At 40.7% G+C, this 16,130-nt stretch overlaps 1 protein-coding gene across 1 annotated transcript in view; it reads right to left on the minus strand.

Annotated features, from left to right (window-relative positions):
• Nucleotides 1–1,279: 1,279 nt before the first annotated feature.
• Rme-8 (receptor mediated endocytosis 8) overlaps nucleotides 1,280–16,130 on the minus strand; it is a 39,065-nt gene continuing 24,214 nt past the window's right edge. Inside the window, 12 exon segments of the mRNA XM_074097217.1 lie at nucleotides 1,280–6,207; nucleotides 7,127–7,349; nucleotides 7,939–8,085; nucleotides 8,980–9,147; nucleotides 9,529–9,760; nucleotides 10,253–10,425; nucleotides 12,304–12,416; nucleotides 12,731–12,991; nucleotides 13,528–13,660; nucleotides 14,202–14,417; nucleotides 14,961–15,122; nucleotides 15,739–15,918. Of these exon segments, the coding sequence (XP_073953318.1) occupies nucleotides 6,134–6,207; nucleotides 7,127–7,349; nucleotides 7,939–8,085; nucleotides 8,980–9,147; nucleotides 9,529–9,760; nucleotides 10,253–10,425; nucleotides 12,304–12,416; nucleotides 12,731–12,991; nucleotides 13,528–13,660; nucleotides 14,202–14,417; nucleotides 14,961–15,122; nucleotides 15,739–15,918 (2,082 nt within the window). The 3' untranslated portion in view covers nucleotides 1,280–6,133.

The raw sequence follows: 16,130 nt of genomic DNA on the forward strand, positions 1-16,130 counted from the left end.
CATTCTTAAGTTGTCTGTGGCCAAACGAACGTAATTTTGTGAAACTGATTTTTCACACTTCTCCTTCAGAAAAGTAACCTTTCCCCCCTGACGAGAGGAAGTGCAACTTTTCTGTTCAAGGCTTTTCTAAATGTTTTATTGCAAATGCCATTTTTTGAACTTGATAATTGTATAGCCACGCCATTTTCTATGCTGGTTGTTCTTTAATTCATATTTAGTTATTTTTTTTTTTCAAGTTTCTTAATGCTCGGTGTGAAAAGTTGTATGAGCCACTCGGGAGCAAAATTATTTTCATCTTGGGCGTTAACACTTGAATCCCTCATTACGCTCAGGATTCAATGTACGCCCTCGCCGTAAATACACCATTTTGCTCCCTTGTGACACAAATAACTATTGTTATCATCGTTTCCCGTCGCTATGAGCTACAAAGTTCCAAACTAATGCGGGCCAAAAAGTTGGACCATGTTAAATGTTAACTATAAAACGACCACTAGCACAAGTTCTCTTGTGACAATAATAACAACTCATTCAATTCACAATAAAAAAAAACATGAATTTTATCTTCAAATCTAGAGTGAATAGGTGTATACTAGACAAGGATGCTTCATCTTAACCCGTATCTTCGCTTACCATCAGGGGTGATGTAGCTAACGCATTCACTGCCGCCGACGCATATATGCGTTTTCGGAACTTCGCCCAGTGCCACTGTCATACTTATTTATACATTTTGAACGCACATGTGCGTCGGTGGCACCTGTGGAAGTCAGGTGGCAGTGAATGCGTTAAACGCAAGCCTATCTTGCACAAAAAAACAAGGCATAATTATACGACTCAAAATCACGCTCGTTTGGTCTCAGCCATGCGGAAACTGTGCTGTGCGTATTTGTGATTTATTTGTGCATGTCCTAAGAAATATTTTCCTATGTCAAAGCCGTCTTTAGATATAAGCTAGGCTAAGATTTTATGTGTTCCACTTACGTCGAAGAGAAAACGAGTCATTGTGTAACAGGGTTACTTAATTAAGATACTGTATTCACATAATTTTACTTAAATAAATAGATAAATAAATAAAAAAATCTGTACTCCTTGTTTTAATGGCTAATAACAAAGTAATACATTTTTAATATCATACTCAATAGAGTATTTAAAATCTATAAGACGAAACGCATTCACTAAATATTGAAAACTATTCTCAAAGCTCTCTCATTGTGAGAAGAGGCCTGTACCGAACAGTCGGACCTATATAGGCTGGAAATGAGATGGTAATTTAAACAACCCGTCATTGCTTCATATCGTATAATTTAATAATTCTTTAAATGGTATAACTTATTGCTAAATATAAAAATATTCATGTACATCGCTATCTCTTTCCTACTCGTGGTGCCCTCTCATCCTTTCCAGTCGTTGATTGTGTGTTAAAACTATAGTCATTCGGTATCACTAGCTTTTCTATTAGTTTATTGGTAAACGGCGATGAAGACTAATTAAAAAAAACAAATTGAAAGCTTTTTCACTATATCCGATCCGATATCGGTGTAGGACGTTGATATGAAATCAAAGCAAGTGAAGTATATGAAAATTTTGACAATCAAAGGCAACTACACCGCGTTTTTCTTGAATTCTGTTAACTTCGACAGACGGCTCAATTCGTTGAAAGAAAGTTTCCTTTCAATTAACTTTTCGGTCAAATAAAAAAAAACAAAAGTACCTACATAATATAACTTAACAGTCATTGTTAAGGTTAAATTGTAAAATTCACAAACTTGACGTGAGACATTGACGTGATCAAAACAAGCTCACTTTTTTTAACTAACTTTTGCTAAAATCGTGTTGACTAAACACTTGAATTTCGGACAAAACGTCATAAATAAAGAAGAACTTAACGGAAATCAAGAACAACACGTTATATTTAATTGCCCCGATATCGAGCAAGCGTCCGATATCATCCTGATATATTCCAATATCAGAATGGATTATGTGAAAACGCTTTACCGCTGTGGATTGTACTGACTCTATCGTATCAAATACAGTCTACAAATTGAGATGACAATAGGAGTTCAGGAATATTAAAACATTCAGACTGGCTGACGTTACGCTGAAGATTTTTCAATTATACTATATTCTGTCTTTATTCCCAATGTGCCTCATCAATTAATTTAATTAAACATCCAATCCAATGTATAATTTACGAACTCAACAAGGGCAGTTATTCACATAGCAAATCAATTTTTTCATAACAAAAACTGACACTAATGACAAATAATCCTTACTTCATATCCAATCAAAAAATGTCAGTACAAACCGCACCGCGCCAAGTTTTCAACACATAACCAACGACGCCGTACTTCATCCAAAAATAAATGTAACAATTAGGACGTACTCATGTCATGAGCAAACACAGGAGCTATTTTTATTCATAATTCATTGTAGACTCCTTAACTATGATATGGCTAAATTAAAACATATAATACACTGAATTCGTTTATATATTTTCACACTAATAATCACGCGTGCGATACGCTGACCTGATCTTCAAAATTTAAGTCGTTGGTTCACTATTGCAAAGTTCTATATTTAATTTTAATCTTTAAGTTTAACTTAGCAACTTTGCTTACTGTTTTGAAACTGTGTTTCGTGTGTGAACGTCTTAGATTGTAAGCGCTATACGTGAACGAACATGCAATTTGCAATAGCGAACCAGCGACATTCCTGATAAACACTCCTATTTTTACATTCATTTTAATTCTTCTTCCATTTCCATCATTTAAAACAATGTTTTATGCCAGTATTCTACCTGGAAAAATTATAAACCGTATATATTTATACAAGTTCATTTATATTATTAGTTCATTTATTTTTATGTTAGTGTAGTGCCGTGCTCAGTCGCAATAACACAGAAACTGGGATGGCAAGATTCAAACACAAAATTGAGTTAGCAAAATTCATACACGAATGGCTGAAAAAATGAAAAAAAGAGTATTTGTGCCACGGCTGGCCTAATACCTACATCCATACAAAAGTGCGAATTCTACGCCCATCACTATAATTACAGATCAATACAAAACTTACATCTAATTATGTAGGAATAACATTATCTTGTGTGATTGCCTCCGTGGATAGAGATCATGCATACATAAACAAACATTATGAGTGTATAAAATAATTATTATACATAATAACTTTGGCTCACAATACTATTGTCTTACGGCTCGGTCATGACTACACGCGATAGGAGCGGCGAGTTTTTTCTATTCAGGCCTGTTGGCCTATTGGCGCTCGTAGCCCGTAGCACGTTGTCGAACCGTTCGCAGCATAAATAAGGGAATAAAACTATATGAATTAATCAACAGCTAATCGGCACTGTTTGATGGACACAGAAGCAAAGATTAAACAAGGGTACGCGTGCCTTAGCCTACACCGCCTTGCTAGTATGCCAGTGAGCCGGTGTTAGTAATAACGATTAACAATACTCCACATAAGTACAGGTATTTAACAATAGATGATGCAGTGTTCCGAAATAAATATGCGAAATCTCTTAAAATTCGCGCGACATATATATTGACTTTCACTGTTCCAATTCCAACTAGCTCTTATATTTCGTAATTGCTCATATAGACAATGCTCAATAGTACTTACGCTAGTGACCGTTATTTTAATATGGATACGCTTTACAAAACCCAAAATTTGTATTTAATATGCTTGTTCATAATTTTGCTTTATAAAAAACTAATTAAATTAAGTCATTCACATGTACGAGTTTATTTATGTCGACTAGCATTGAAGCAACTGTGGATGTATTCAACTAATCTCAAACGGCCTGACATTATTCAGTTCTCCTGAACTGAATGCTCCTGCATTTAGGACATTATGTAAACTGAACGGTATACCTGAATCTTTCGGTCATATCCATATTAAGATCAACATTCTAATAAATGGACCTTATAATATAGTACTATCAAGAACAAGCTATCGAGTTGATAATCAAGCATGCGCAAAAGGAATCTAACACACCATTCGCTCTGTATCATCGACTCCATATCATATTATCGCGCGAAGTTTACTGGATTCGGCGACTATTTCCGCACACTGACGATGCAGCATAACACATATAGTTATGGAATGGTTTCTATCTTTCAAATCTTCAATTGTTTTTTTTTTTATTGATACTGGATCCGTTTATCTTACCTCAATTTAGGCCTTGTAAAATGGTACGATTGAAAACTTTAAGGTCTCTCGACATGCATAGACCATTTTATTTGATATCTGCTACAAAATTTCAGGCCTTTTGCACCACTGCATGGAATAGTTCGCTTCTTTTAGTAATTTCTATGCAAAAACTTGCGCAAGCCGTACTTTCCGTAATAAGTGAAATATTTTCTCTCATCGTGAAAAGAGAGGACCGCTCGTACATTATTACCGATTCTTGTAAGATGCCTCATAAATATATTTAGAAACGAGTGTATTTCTACCAGGATTGTCATGAATTGACCGCATGTTCTTTGGAATGATACAATTGCCAAAATATCTAGCGTCTTAAAACTCATTAACAAATAATTATATGCTCTCGAATACTTTGAACAGAAAATAAAATCGAAAAAGATCTACCAAACTTTTTTTGTGGTAAATAATCTTGTCACTGCGCACGGTCAATGGCATATTTCTACTAGCCATTAAAGACAGAAATTAAAGTAAAATTCTCTACGGTTGGGGGCTAAAATTATATTTTTAATAGTTAGTGACTTTGAGACGATACCATAAAAATCAAAATTAAATTACCTGCAAATAGAGCGAACGAAAATGTGTTGCATAATTTATTTTTATTAGGTACCCCTTACAATTTAATTCATGATATTTAAGATACAGCTGTTCAATCATTTTGAATTGAATTCGAGTACAGCTTAACTACGTCAGTTAGGTTAAATACAGCAGGGCTGACCAATTAATTTGGAAAAATTTGATTTGTTTAATTCGTCTATATTTCATGTAAATAGTAGGAACTTAGCCAAAATAAATCACCCCATGAAAGTTAAATTTAACAGAGATCAAGTAATAGTAAAAGTGTCGCAAGTAAGGCAAATGCCTTTGCAAGAAAACAGAACAATTAGGTTCAGTTTATGAAAGATTTTATGTGTTCATCTATTCAACTAAAGATAAAGTAACTGTAGACGAAGTTCGTAAAATTCAGATTTTCATTTTTTATTTAAATTTGACGCTAAGTTCTTATCTTAAGACCGCAATATCACAATATGGCCAACCCTTTCTTCCTAAATACGCGCCGTATCACGCACAAAATATAGGGTTAAATTACATAAAAACAATGTTTTGCTGTTGCATATAAAGAAGGTTTGATTATATTTGTGAACGATTGCCCGTATTAAGTAAAGTCGGGAGAATAATATGTACTGTGACTAACGTTGCGGCGCTACTACATTGAAGCCGTGGTATTAAGGAAAGTGTTGTACTTACGGTCGGTTTTACTTATGGACACCATTGTTATTTTAAAAATAGAAACCAGATCGTTGCGTTCTGTGGCCGCATTATCTTACGCTCTGGCGCTCGCGATCGCATTCACCGTCTCTCTCTACTATCATCCTAAACCATGTAAAGGAATGAAATGGAATCGATGGTTATTGCGAGTGCGTTACAAAATAAGGTATCCGGTCTTTATTTATTAAGATGTCAATATTGTTCACAAATAAATCCGTCTATAGATACAACACTTACCCCTACTACATTGTAAAAATGTCAAACAAATGCTCAATGTTGAGCAATAGACAAAGTAATAAACTACCAAGCGCCAGCACATACTATTCATCACTAAGAATTGAAAAGGTGACTCGTCTCACTTTAGCGCACCTGTGATTTATGGCACCACAGGCAGCGAGTATTGGACATTAAGGGGCTGTTTCACCATCCATTGATTAGCGCTAACCGACGGTTAAATGTGATGCCGTCTCCGTCTATTCGAACATAACAAATAGAGACGGCATCACACCTAACCGCCAGTTAACACTAATCAATGGTTGGTGAAAAACGGTTACTTGGACATTATGTCGCAGCTGTAGTAGTGTGGCACGTGCGGCTACGTCGAAGGTTGTGGCTATAGTAGCGTGGCATAAGCGGCGCGACGCGGTCAGTCGATGGGCGGCGGCTGCGCCGTGATGGTAGCGGGGGCTGCTGTCAGGTACCCCGCAGAGTGGGGCGCCCCTGTGGATCAACACGATATGATAATCAATGACTGTTCACTCAATATTACATAAGGTTAACCGGGTTGACTTTTATAAAATTGAGACTACTTCGACAGTTTTCAAATTGCCATAAAATCGATACTGTCCATATCATAATATCATGGGACACTTGACACCAATTGACCTATTATCCAGTCATCAGAATCAGACGGGGTAAATCTCGGAATGAGAGATAATAAGCTGGAAACTCGTATACAGCTTCATTTTGGTTTCCTAAATGTTGTCTCAAAAGTCACACTTAATCTCGTGTCCTGATGACTAATGACTTATATTTCGACGAAAAGAAGATCGATGATTTATTTATTAGGTCCTATAATAAATAAATGTCGGCGTTGGGATGAATGTTCGGAGAGACAGTCGGACGTTGTCAGTGTTGCATGCAATGCATGAAAAATAAAAGGTACCTACCTCATCATCCTAGCCTATATACGTCCCACTGCTGGGCACAGGCCTCCTCTCAGAACAAGAGGGCTTGGGCCATAGTTCCCACGCGGGCCCAGTGCGGATTGGGAACTTCACCCGCACCATTGAATCGCTTCGCAGGTTTGTGCAGGTTTCCTCACGATGTTTTCCTTCACCGCAAAGCTCGTGGTAAATTTCAAATGTAATTCCGCACATGAATTTCGAAAAACTCAGAGGTGCGAGCCGGGGTTTGAACCCACGACCCTCTGTTTGAGAGGCGATAGGTCAAACCACTCGGCCACCACGGCTTAAAGGTACCTCGTAAGTGAACAATTGTTTCCACTGTTGCTATTTAATTTTCTCTCAACAGCACGCGCAGCAATATCAGTACGGGCAATGACTCATGCGACCGACCTTTGGTTTCATGACAAGAAAAAAGCTCGAGGGTTTTATATGGGGCATTACGGCCAAGTTACCTGTGAGAGCGTGCGTGGCGGGCGCGGTCAGGAACAGGTCGTGCCGCTGCGCCGAGTACTGCTCCCAGACTTTGCTCCGCGCGAGCACGGTGCGCACGCGCTCGCCGTGCGCCGGCGACCGCGCCATGCCCTTCAGCGCGCTGACCAGCTGCGCCGCCGTCGCGCCCTCCAGGCGGCTCTCCAGGAGCGACAGCAGCTCGTCTATTAGACCAGTGTCTAACGCCTGCCGAAAAAGATACCGTTAGCTTCTTCGGCCAGTTTCAGACTTGCCCATACTGAATGATCAATGTGCCAACCTGTATAAATAAAGCTAAAACGTTCAGCAGTGTGTTAGAGATGCCTGCCTGCCTGCGTGATCATTGATTCTTACTCATATAACGCTACGGTAGCATTCTGTCTGACAAAAGTGAATTTAAACTTATAGCTCACACTAATAGTTCGCTTTTGCACGATATAATAATTATGCCTAACGGTATTATGCGATACGTACGATTGAACTGTTTAAATCGGGGTTGCCATTTAATACAATTGAATAATAAGTAAATTTTATTTGTTTTACATGAGTTCTTGGCATTACTCGCTTGTTTTAAACAATTGCCTCACTGAAAATCAACGCCACGGCTTGCCGTGGCAATATGCTGAGTGAGAACCTATTTAGCGTCTAGTATGTATTGTTTTTTTCTGTTTTTTTGTGATTGTGATGTTTAACGACATTAAATAAATGCATTTACTTTCTTTAATTTTGAAATTATGTTGAAAAATCATACCAAAAAGTGTAGAATTTTAATCTGGATTATATCTACGGTGCGTACCTGCGCGACCATCCGATCAGTGTTGGCCGTGCTGTTGAATATGCTGGCGAGAGCCTCGCAGGCGCTGCCGTGCGCCTCGCGACAACTCTTCACCGCCGTCTTCAGCCCCGCCATCACGTCTGTCTGGTTGAAGGCCACCACGCACGCCTGGAACAGGAGGCTTAGTCAACAACTGACTTGAAATGACCTAGTAGAGGTCAGCAACCGTTTCAGACGGCAGAGCCAAAAATTAAAACATAGTGCTTTAAACTTTCGTGATTACTATACGGTATTTGACAACTCCTGATTTTGCCATATCTTAGTATTATTATGAAAATATAGATATACAGATAGGGTTTAGCGAAGAGAAAATTTAAATCGGTTGAAAATTGGATTTATAGTGATTTGTGACGTCACATGCCAGTATGCCTTTCTCTGTCTAATCTTGAATTTCAAACCTTTATAACTTTGTTATTTGTAAAGGTAGCTTAAAAATTGTTTTTCTATTCGATAACAGGCATTGTGTAGTTTTAATTTATAAAACATATACAAAATAGTCAAATACCGTATTACCACAGGCGGGACTTATCACGCTAAGACATTTCACCGAGTAGACTACCCGTGAACACGGCCACTGCAATGTGGTTGACTGCCACTGTTGTGTCTTGGACATCGGGACAGAATAACAAACAAGAAAAAGTTGATTGAGCCATCTGCATCCGAGTTTTGTCAAGTTTCTTGCGGCGCATTCTTTTCGGCAATGATGTTCCTTTTTTCCAAAAGCCCAGCTGTGCGCCCCGGGTTATTCCCACCTGCCAACACCTGTTAGCTGTGGTAACAACTGGGATTTTTTTCCAATCTTTTACCAATGGTAATAAAATTCCCAACTGTTATCACTAAACTAATTGGTGGTAACAACTGGCATTTTTTCCAGTAGTTTCCAGCACCACCATTTTTTTAAGCATACAAGATGGGAAAAAAAATCCCAGGTGTTACCACTGGTAACAAATTGATGGTAACAGATGGGAATAGTGTTGCGCCCCCCTCACCCCGGCCCCGTACCTGCGTGCGCGCCAGCGCGGCCACTATGGGCGCGGCGTGGAGGGGGCACTGCGGCAGCAGACGCGTGAGTCGCGGCAGCTCGCCGAGCTGCGCGCACGCCTCCCCGAGCGCGGGCCGCGTCGCCACTAGTACCGCTAGCGCTTTTGCGCACACGTCGCCTCTGCTTCCCTGTAGAACAGAACGAGGAATAAGCTAAATTGTTCGTAAACTAGTTTACAGCTCGGCTTTTTTCCTGTTTCAGCTTACGTCGTAGTTTTTCTGTCAGTTCAAAATCAAAGCTTTTTTTCTGTTAGTAAAAAGCAAAGGGTATTTTTATGTGTATTTTTTGAGCGCTTACGAGAAGATTGTAATTGCCAAGAAAAACCCACGGCAGAGAATAGTTCGGTCAAGTCCGGTACTTTTACTCTTGTCTCCACCCGACCTTGACGAAAAGAGATCCACCTTAAATATCTCCTTTCTGTCTAATATTTTTTACACGAAAAAATTTCAAAATAGAAACGCTAGTTAATCGCATATAGCAAATAGCTTGTAAAAACCGCCCCTTCTAACCTCACTAGTATCCTTATTCAGCGCAGCGACAGTCTCAGTGAGCAGTTCCTGCAAGAACCGCTTCGGACTCCGCAGACTCCACTGCGGGCTCTGTAAGTACAGCTTGAGGTACACCCCTCCCACCACGACCTCACCCGGCGGGGCCCAGGTCTCCTCTCCCGCCGCGACGCGCTCCAAAGTCTCCCGGTCCTCGAACGTGGCGTTGGGATCGCTTAGCTGGTTGCTTTGGTGCCTGCGAGAGGAATGGTTGTTGAACGAGTGGAGGGTAAATATTCAGCGTTTTTTTGCAGTGTTTTTAGGGTTCCGTACCTCAAAAGGAAAAACGGAACCTTTATAGGATCACTTTGTTACCCGTTCGTCCGTCTTTCGGTCTGTCATGACCCTTTATGTCGGAAACGCTTGGAGATATCGAATTTAAATTAAAACCATGTCCCTTGAAGCTGTGAAAAAAGGATTTTTCCAAGTTAACGTAAAAAAGAAGATACGGCCGTGTTTATGCGCAAAAACATGACACTCTCGAGAAAATTAAAATCTGTAGGGTTATTTTCCGATGACCTAGAACTATGAAATTTGAACTAGATATTCATGAATACCTATAAATTTGAACGGAACACTCGCCGTGCGCTGACGCTAAGTATATAAAATGTATGGAGAAAGGTGTGCGCAACTTGTGGCAGCCACCTGCCGTTCTAATGTGGTCGCCACTAGTGGCCCTTAGTTTCACCTGTCAGCGAGCTCAGCAAGACGCGTGGCGACGCGCAGGCGCGCCTCGTCGCTCCACACCAGCTCCGGGTGCTCGTGGCGGGAGTCGAACATGTGCGCCGCGCTCGCCGGCCCGCTCTCGCGCATGGCTTCCGCGAATACGCCGGGAATATAGCGCGACATCGTCAGGCGGACCTGCACAGAACAACAGTAGACAATAAGTGTGTAAGGTCTACAGAACAACAGTAAACAATAAGTGTGTAAGGTCTACAGAACAACAGTAGACAATAAGTGTGTAAGGTCTACAGAACAACTGTAAACAATTGGTGTGTAAGGTCTACAGAATAACAGTAAACAATAAGTGTGTAAGGTCTACAAAACAACAGTAAACAATAAGTGTGTACGGTCTACAGAACAACAGTACACAATAAGTGTGGATGGTCTACAAACCAACAGTAAACAATAAGTGTGCAAGGTCTACAGAACAACAGTAAACAATAAGTGTGTAAGGTCTACAGAACAACAGTAAACAATAAGTGTGGATGGTCTACAAACCAACAGTAAACAATAAGTGTGCAAGGTCTACAGAACAACAGTAAACAATAAGTGTGTAAGGTCTACAGAACAACAGTAAACAATAAGTGTGTAAGGTCTACAGAACAACAGTAAACAATAAGTGTGTAAGGTCTACAGAACAACAGTAAACAATAAGTGTGTAAGGTCTACAGAACAACAGTAAACAATAAGTGTGTAAGGTCTACAGAACAACAGTAAACAATAAGTGTGTAAGGTCTACAGACCAACAGTAAACAATAAGCGTGTAAGGTCTACAGACCAACAGTAAACAATAAGCGTGTAAGGTCTACAGACCAACAGTAAACAATAAGCGTGTAAGGTCTACAGACCAACAGTAAACAATAAGCGTGTAAGGTCTACAGAACAACAGTAAACAATAAGTGTGTAAGGTCTACATAACAACAGTAAACAATAATTGTGTAAAGGTCTACAAAACAACAGTAAACAATAAGTGTTTAAGAATAAGAAAGAATAATTTATTCGCTATTCGCAAAAACAGTTTGTTACACACAGTTACACACACAGTAACAGTTATAGTTAAGGTCTATAGAACAACAGTAAACAATAAGTATTGTATTTTGAGACTATCTGTGAGATCCTGTAATTGGCTGTGTGTCACTATTTTCATAATCATACAATACAATACAATGACTCTTTATTGTGCACCAGAAATAGTAAGCAATACAGAAAACAGATACACAGAGAAAAAATTACAAGGTAAGCAATAGGCGGGTCATATTGTTGTATAAGCTGTTGGTTCTATTTTAATAAATAAATAAATAAGTGTATAACGTCTACCGTACAACGGCTAACTGATAGTGTCTTTTAAAACCTAGACATTGGCGGAATCATCGATACTTAGGGGCTGTTTCACCATCCATTGATTAGTGTTAACATACGGTTAAATGTGATGCCATCTCTATTTGTTTTGTTTCAATAGACGGAGACGGCATCACATTTAACCGTCAGTTAACACTAATCAATGGGTGGTGAAACAGCCCCGTAGTATCGATGGAGCTGTACTTACAAGAATTGAATTGAAATGTGCAAGGTTCCGTTTCCTCCAAAGTTGTGCGAGGGATGCATTTGTCATGATCATGAACCAAACAAATAAGTCGAGAGTAAAATTGATTTCATCAATTTAATGTAGGCCTTATTGTCATCATCTTGCATTATGTTATTGTGCGATCTCTAATTTTTCCCAAATGGTTTACGTCTCAACTGGTTTATATGGACAAGCGATTTTTTTCCGGGAAAAATATTTTCAGCAAATCCCGGTTATTGCGTCTACCAATAAAAATATAAATAAAATAAATTTACCAAAATATCGTCACGTTTATTCCTGATCAGCCGCGGAATTTATTTATTTATTAAAAGAGAACCAACCAACCATTGAAGATAATCAGCGTCAAACTTCTACAATATCCATAGAGCACAAATAGAATGTGTCAAGAAGAGATCCCATTAAACAACTAAACTACAACAGGTTCAGCTTACCTTTGGCCCGTGTAGTTTGTCCGACATCATCCTAGAGAGTAATTCTACAGCGGTCTCTCTCACTTCAGGAACCTTACTATTGCTAAACAAATCTAAGAGGTATATCACAGCACCTGAAACAAAAATCCAGCGTTAGCTTTTTTTACATGATTATGCTGTTAGCTCGGCGATAGCCTGCGAAACCGCTTCCAGCCAGCATTAGGATTAAGTTGCACACGACCACATTTAGACGACCATAGCCCAGTATAGTTAGAGAACTGAGTATGAAGTTCATTGAATGGAACCTTTGCGATTCCTTTTTAATATTTACTATTTCCTTCTTTCGGCATAATAGAAATTTCGAAGCTGCTTCTTTAACTGGCAATCGCCAGCGGGGACGTGATCGCAGTGGCAGCGGCCAGCAGCGGCCAGGAGCGGCAGCACTCACCCTTGGCCAGCGCCTCCTTGACCAGCTGCGTGTTGGCCAGCAGCGCCTGCAGCGCCAGCAGCGCGTCGGGCCGCGGCGGCCGCGCCAGCAGCGCCAGCAGGTGCCCCAGCACGCCGCTGGCGGCGACGTCTTCGACGCACTCGCGGCTGCCGGCGGCGGCGAGCACGCCTCGCAAGGCCGCATCCTGCAGCGCCGGGTGCGCTCGCGCGGACAGCATGCCGAATATCAGGCCGAATTGGCCTATGCATTGGATTTCGGACCCTGCGAAAGCGGATTGGTTCAGGCGTTACTTTATGGAGATCCATATCAATGAACTACTTTTTGCCTTATTATTTTAGTACCACCGCTATGGTAGCTTAGTAACGAAGGAACAAGAAAAAACTCTTCGTTAATTGTGCGATTGTCAACTAAAAATAATGGTTCTATAAAAATCTAATCGAAAATATTACTCCCAGAAGTGTCAAATAAAGCGCACTTTTGATGCTCATCAATTAGCGTAAGAACCTTAAAGAACGTTCTGACAAAACTTTATGAAAGTTACCAATTTCTGCAACTATAGCGTGGAACTGTCATTTTATTACTATTGGGAGCCGGTTATAACAATGTACAACAGGCGACGCGTCAAGCCCGAGCGTTTCTCTGCTAATTATTCCACGATCTACACTTTTATCACATGCGCTGGTCGCGCGTTATCGTGGCCAGGCCTTAATAGAACGGTACCGAAATATCACAGAGTACAAGTACGTAAGGACCCGGCTGTAGCCTATGTAAACAAACAAAATTGAGTACGCCTGTACCTGGATTCTTGATGATGACGTTAGCGAGAGCCGTGAGAGCCATGGTGATGTGTTCGACGCGCTCCGCCGTCATGTCCTGTTTTGTCTGCTCCATCACGAACTGTAGCAGGTCTAGAATTAATTGCTGAGGATTCTGAAAGTCAAAATATTTACATTATTCGAGAGGCAGTGTATTAGGGTTACACACTAGTATAGCCCTACGACGGCGGCGCGGCCAGCGATTTTCCAGTGCTATTCACGAGTTATCAATGAGAGTTTTCCGCCTGCGATTAGCTAATTCAGTTATAAACTAATCCAAAACGACAAAGTTGACAAACGGACCTCGCTGTCACGGAAACCCTCGTCGGTCCATTGGGGTTGGTGCATTGGCAGTCCGTCACATGATGGTACAGAGAACAAAGTAATCACTTGCCGCACTTAATCGTTCATAGTCAGTAAAGGGGCCTGCTTATTGTTAATACTTTGAACGCGGAGTTGGTAAAAGATAGCAGCAGTACTGATTTGATTTAGACACATTTGGCGCAGCCGGTAGGATGCAATCTAGACACTACACAAGGAACACTGGCTGCTCGTAATAAAAATCCACGTAGACAACTCTTGAATCTAGCCCCATGAGAAGGGGGTACTAGTACCTTTAGAGTCTTTTGGCGCAACCTGTAAGATGACTAACTGACCTGTATGGGGAACTCTGGTTGCTCGTTGTAAATTCCTACGTAGATGCCTCCTATAGCCAATAACCCCTCGTGTGCGGAGTACGTGAAGGGGGGTATTAGCGGCCCCTCGGGGTCGTCAGTCTTGATGTTGCGGAGCAAGTCCTGCAGCTCGGCGCGGGTGCTGTTGTCCCACACGAGCGCCGGCGTCCGCCAGTTCGAGGTCAGGGTTTTGAGGAGCTGGAAGCATTTGGGAAATTATGCCAGGGTCACATTATTCCAGTAAAATCGTGCCAGTAGCGATACATTGCTGGGTCACAATCGAAACGAGTTACACAAGATCGATCGAGCACCGCAGTGTCATGCTGCTGGAACGGTTTTACTGTAATAATGTGAACTAGGCATTAGGCTAAGTTTTTCTCATGTATGTATTCACATACAAATGGCCAATATTAATAACTAATATCACGTTACTTCTAACGATCTAGACATCTTTGTAAAATACTGTAAGCCTGTTTAGAAACTTCATAAATAATTGTTAGAGGAAATAAATCTATCAGCTCAGTGTATGTTTTGTTTAGCCGTTAGATTAGGGTATTACTTTTAAATGTCAACTTAAAACAAAGCTGTTATTTTGCCACAAGACGTATAATAACGCACTCACAAACTTATATCTATTAGATACAAATACTTATCGCTTGATTGAATCTAGGAAATCAATCAATCATAATCTTAGAAATTGAGACATTTTCAAAAATTGATGAAAAATAATGGCTGCGTTACCTCATGCTGGTCGGTTTCGGCAAGCCGCGAGCACAGATAAGGCGTGAGCAGAGCGTGCAGCGCGCCGCATATCCGCTCGTCCAGCGGGCCGGGCTCGGCGTGCGGCCCGTACAGCGCACTCAGAGCCGACACGCACAGCTTGGCTAGTTGATTCGCCACCTCCTACAAACAGACGACAGTTAACCTCTCGGCTTACCTACCTCTAGACCTCGTGATAGTTTGACCTAGTGTCTTAAGAGAGCGTTTAGCCGTTAATAAACATTAATTCGTTTTTAAAGAATATAAAAGTCTACTCCAGTAATCATTGGAGTAGACACATTAACTTATATATGAAGAAGAGTTCTATCAGACCACATTTTTAATTTTCATTCAATTTTTATAGCATAATCGAGAAAAACTAACAAATATGCAACGTTGCCAGCTCAGCAGGTATAAACGCTCTTAGGCAGAAGGTCGTGGGTTTGATTCCCGGCTCCAGTATTTCAAATTAAAAAAAGTTTATTTGGTTTTTACGCTTTAGTTACTAGAAACTAGATTGGAACTTTTCATTTAGAATGCTTGTATCGGAAAAATAAAAAATAATTATATTTCTTTTATAATGTGTTCTAGTTACAGTAAAATTAAGTAAAATGTAGCAAGTACCTATCCAAGCTGTCATTTAATTTTCACGGTATACTTATATCGGTATAGTCTTTGCGGGGTGCATGGGTCAATCTTTTGTTGATCCCCATTGGTTTCCTCCTTGACCAACCCTAGCTACCTAAATCTAATCGCTGACCTGTTTGTTGGCCTGTTGGTCAGTGTCGACGCCGGACTCGTGCAGCGTGTAGTCATATCGCAGTACATTAGGCAGCAGCGCGCGCAGGGCTCCGGCGAGGGCCAGCGCGCCGCGCAGCGAGGGCTCCGCCGCGAGCGCCGCCACCGCCTCCGCGCCGGCGCACGCCGTGTCGCCCAGGTGCTGACAAGTACGTTGATATGTTAGGTAGAATCACTTCAGAATAATGACCAATTTATTTTATCCACCAAAGTTTACAATAGATACAGTAAAATACAGTCATATGAAAAAAGTATGCACAGAATCTGTGTGGCAAAAACTGGTGCCCGAACTAGGAGAAACCTGTACCACTTTCAAATATCTATAAGTGCAGGAGTTCATTATCCAGTCAGAAT

The sequence above is a fragment of the Choristoneura fumiferana genome, chromosome 14 (genome assembly GCF_025370935.1).
Source record: "Choristoneura fumiferana chromosome 14, NRCan_CFum_1, whole genome shotgun sequence".
NCBI classification, from domain to species: Eukaryota; Metazoa; Arthropoda; class Insecta; order Lepidoptera; family Tortricidae; genus Choristoneura; species Choristoneura fumiferana.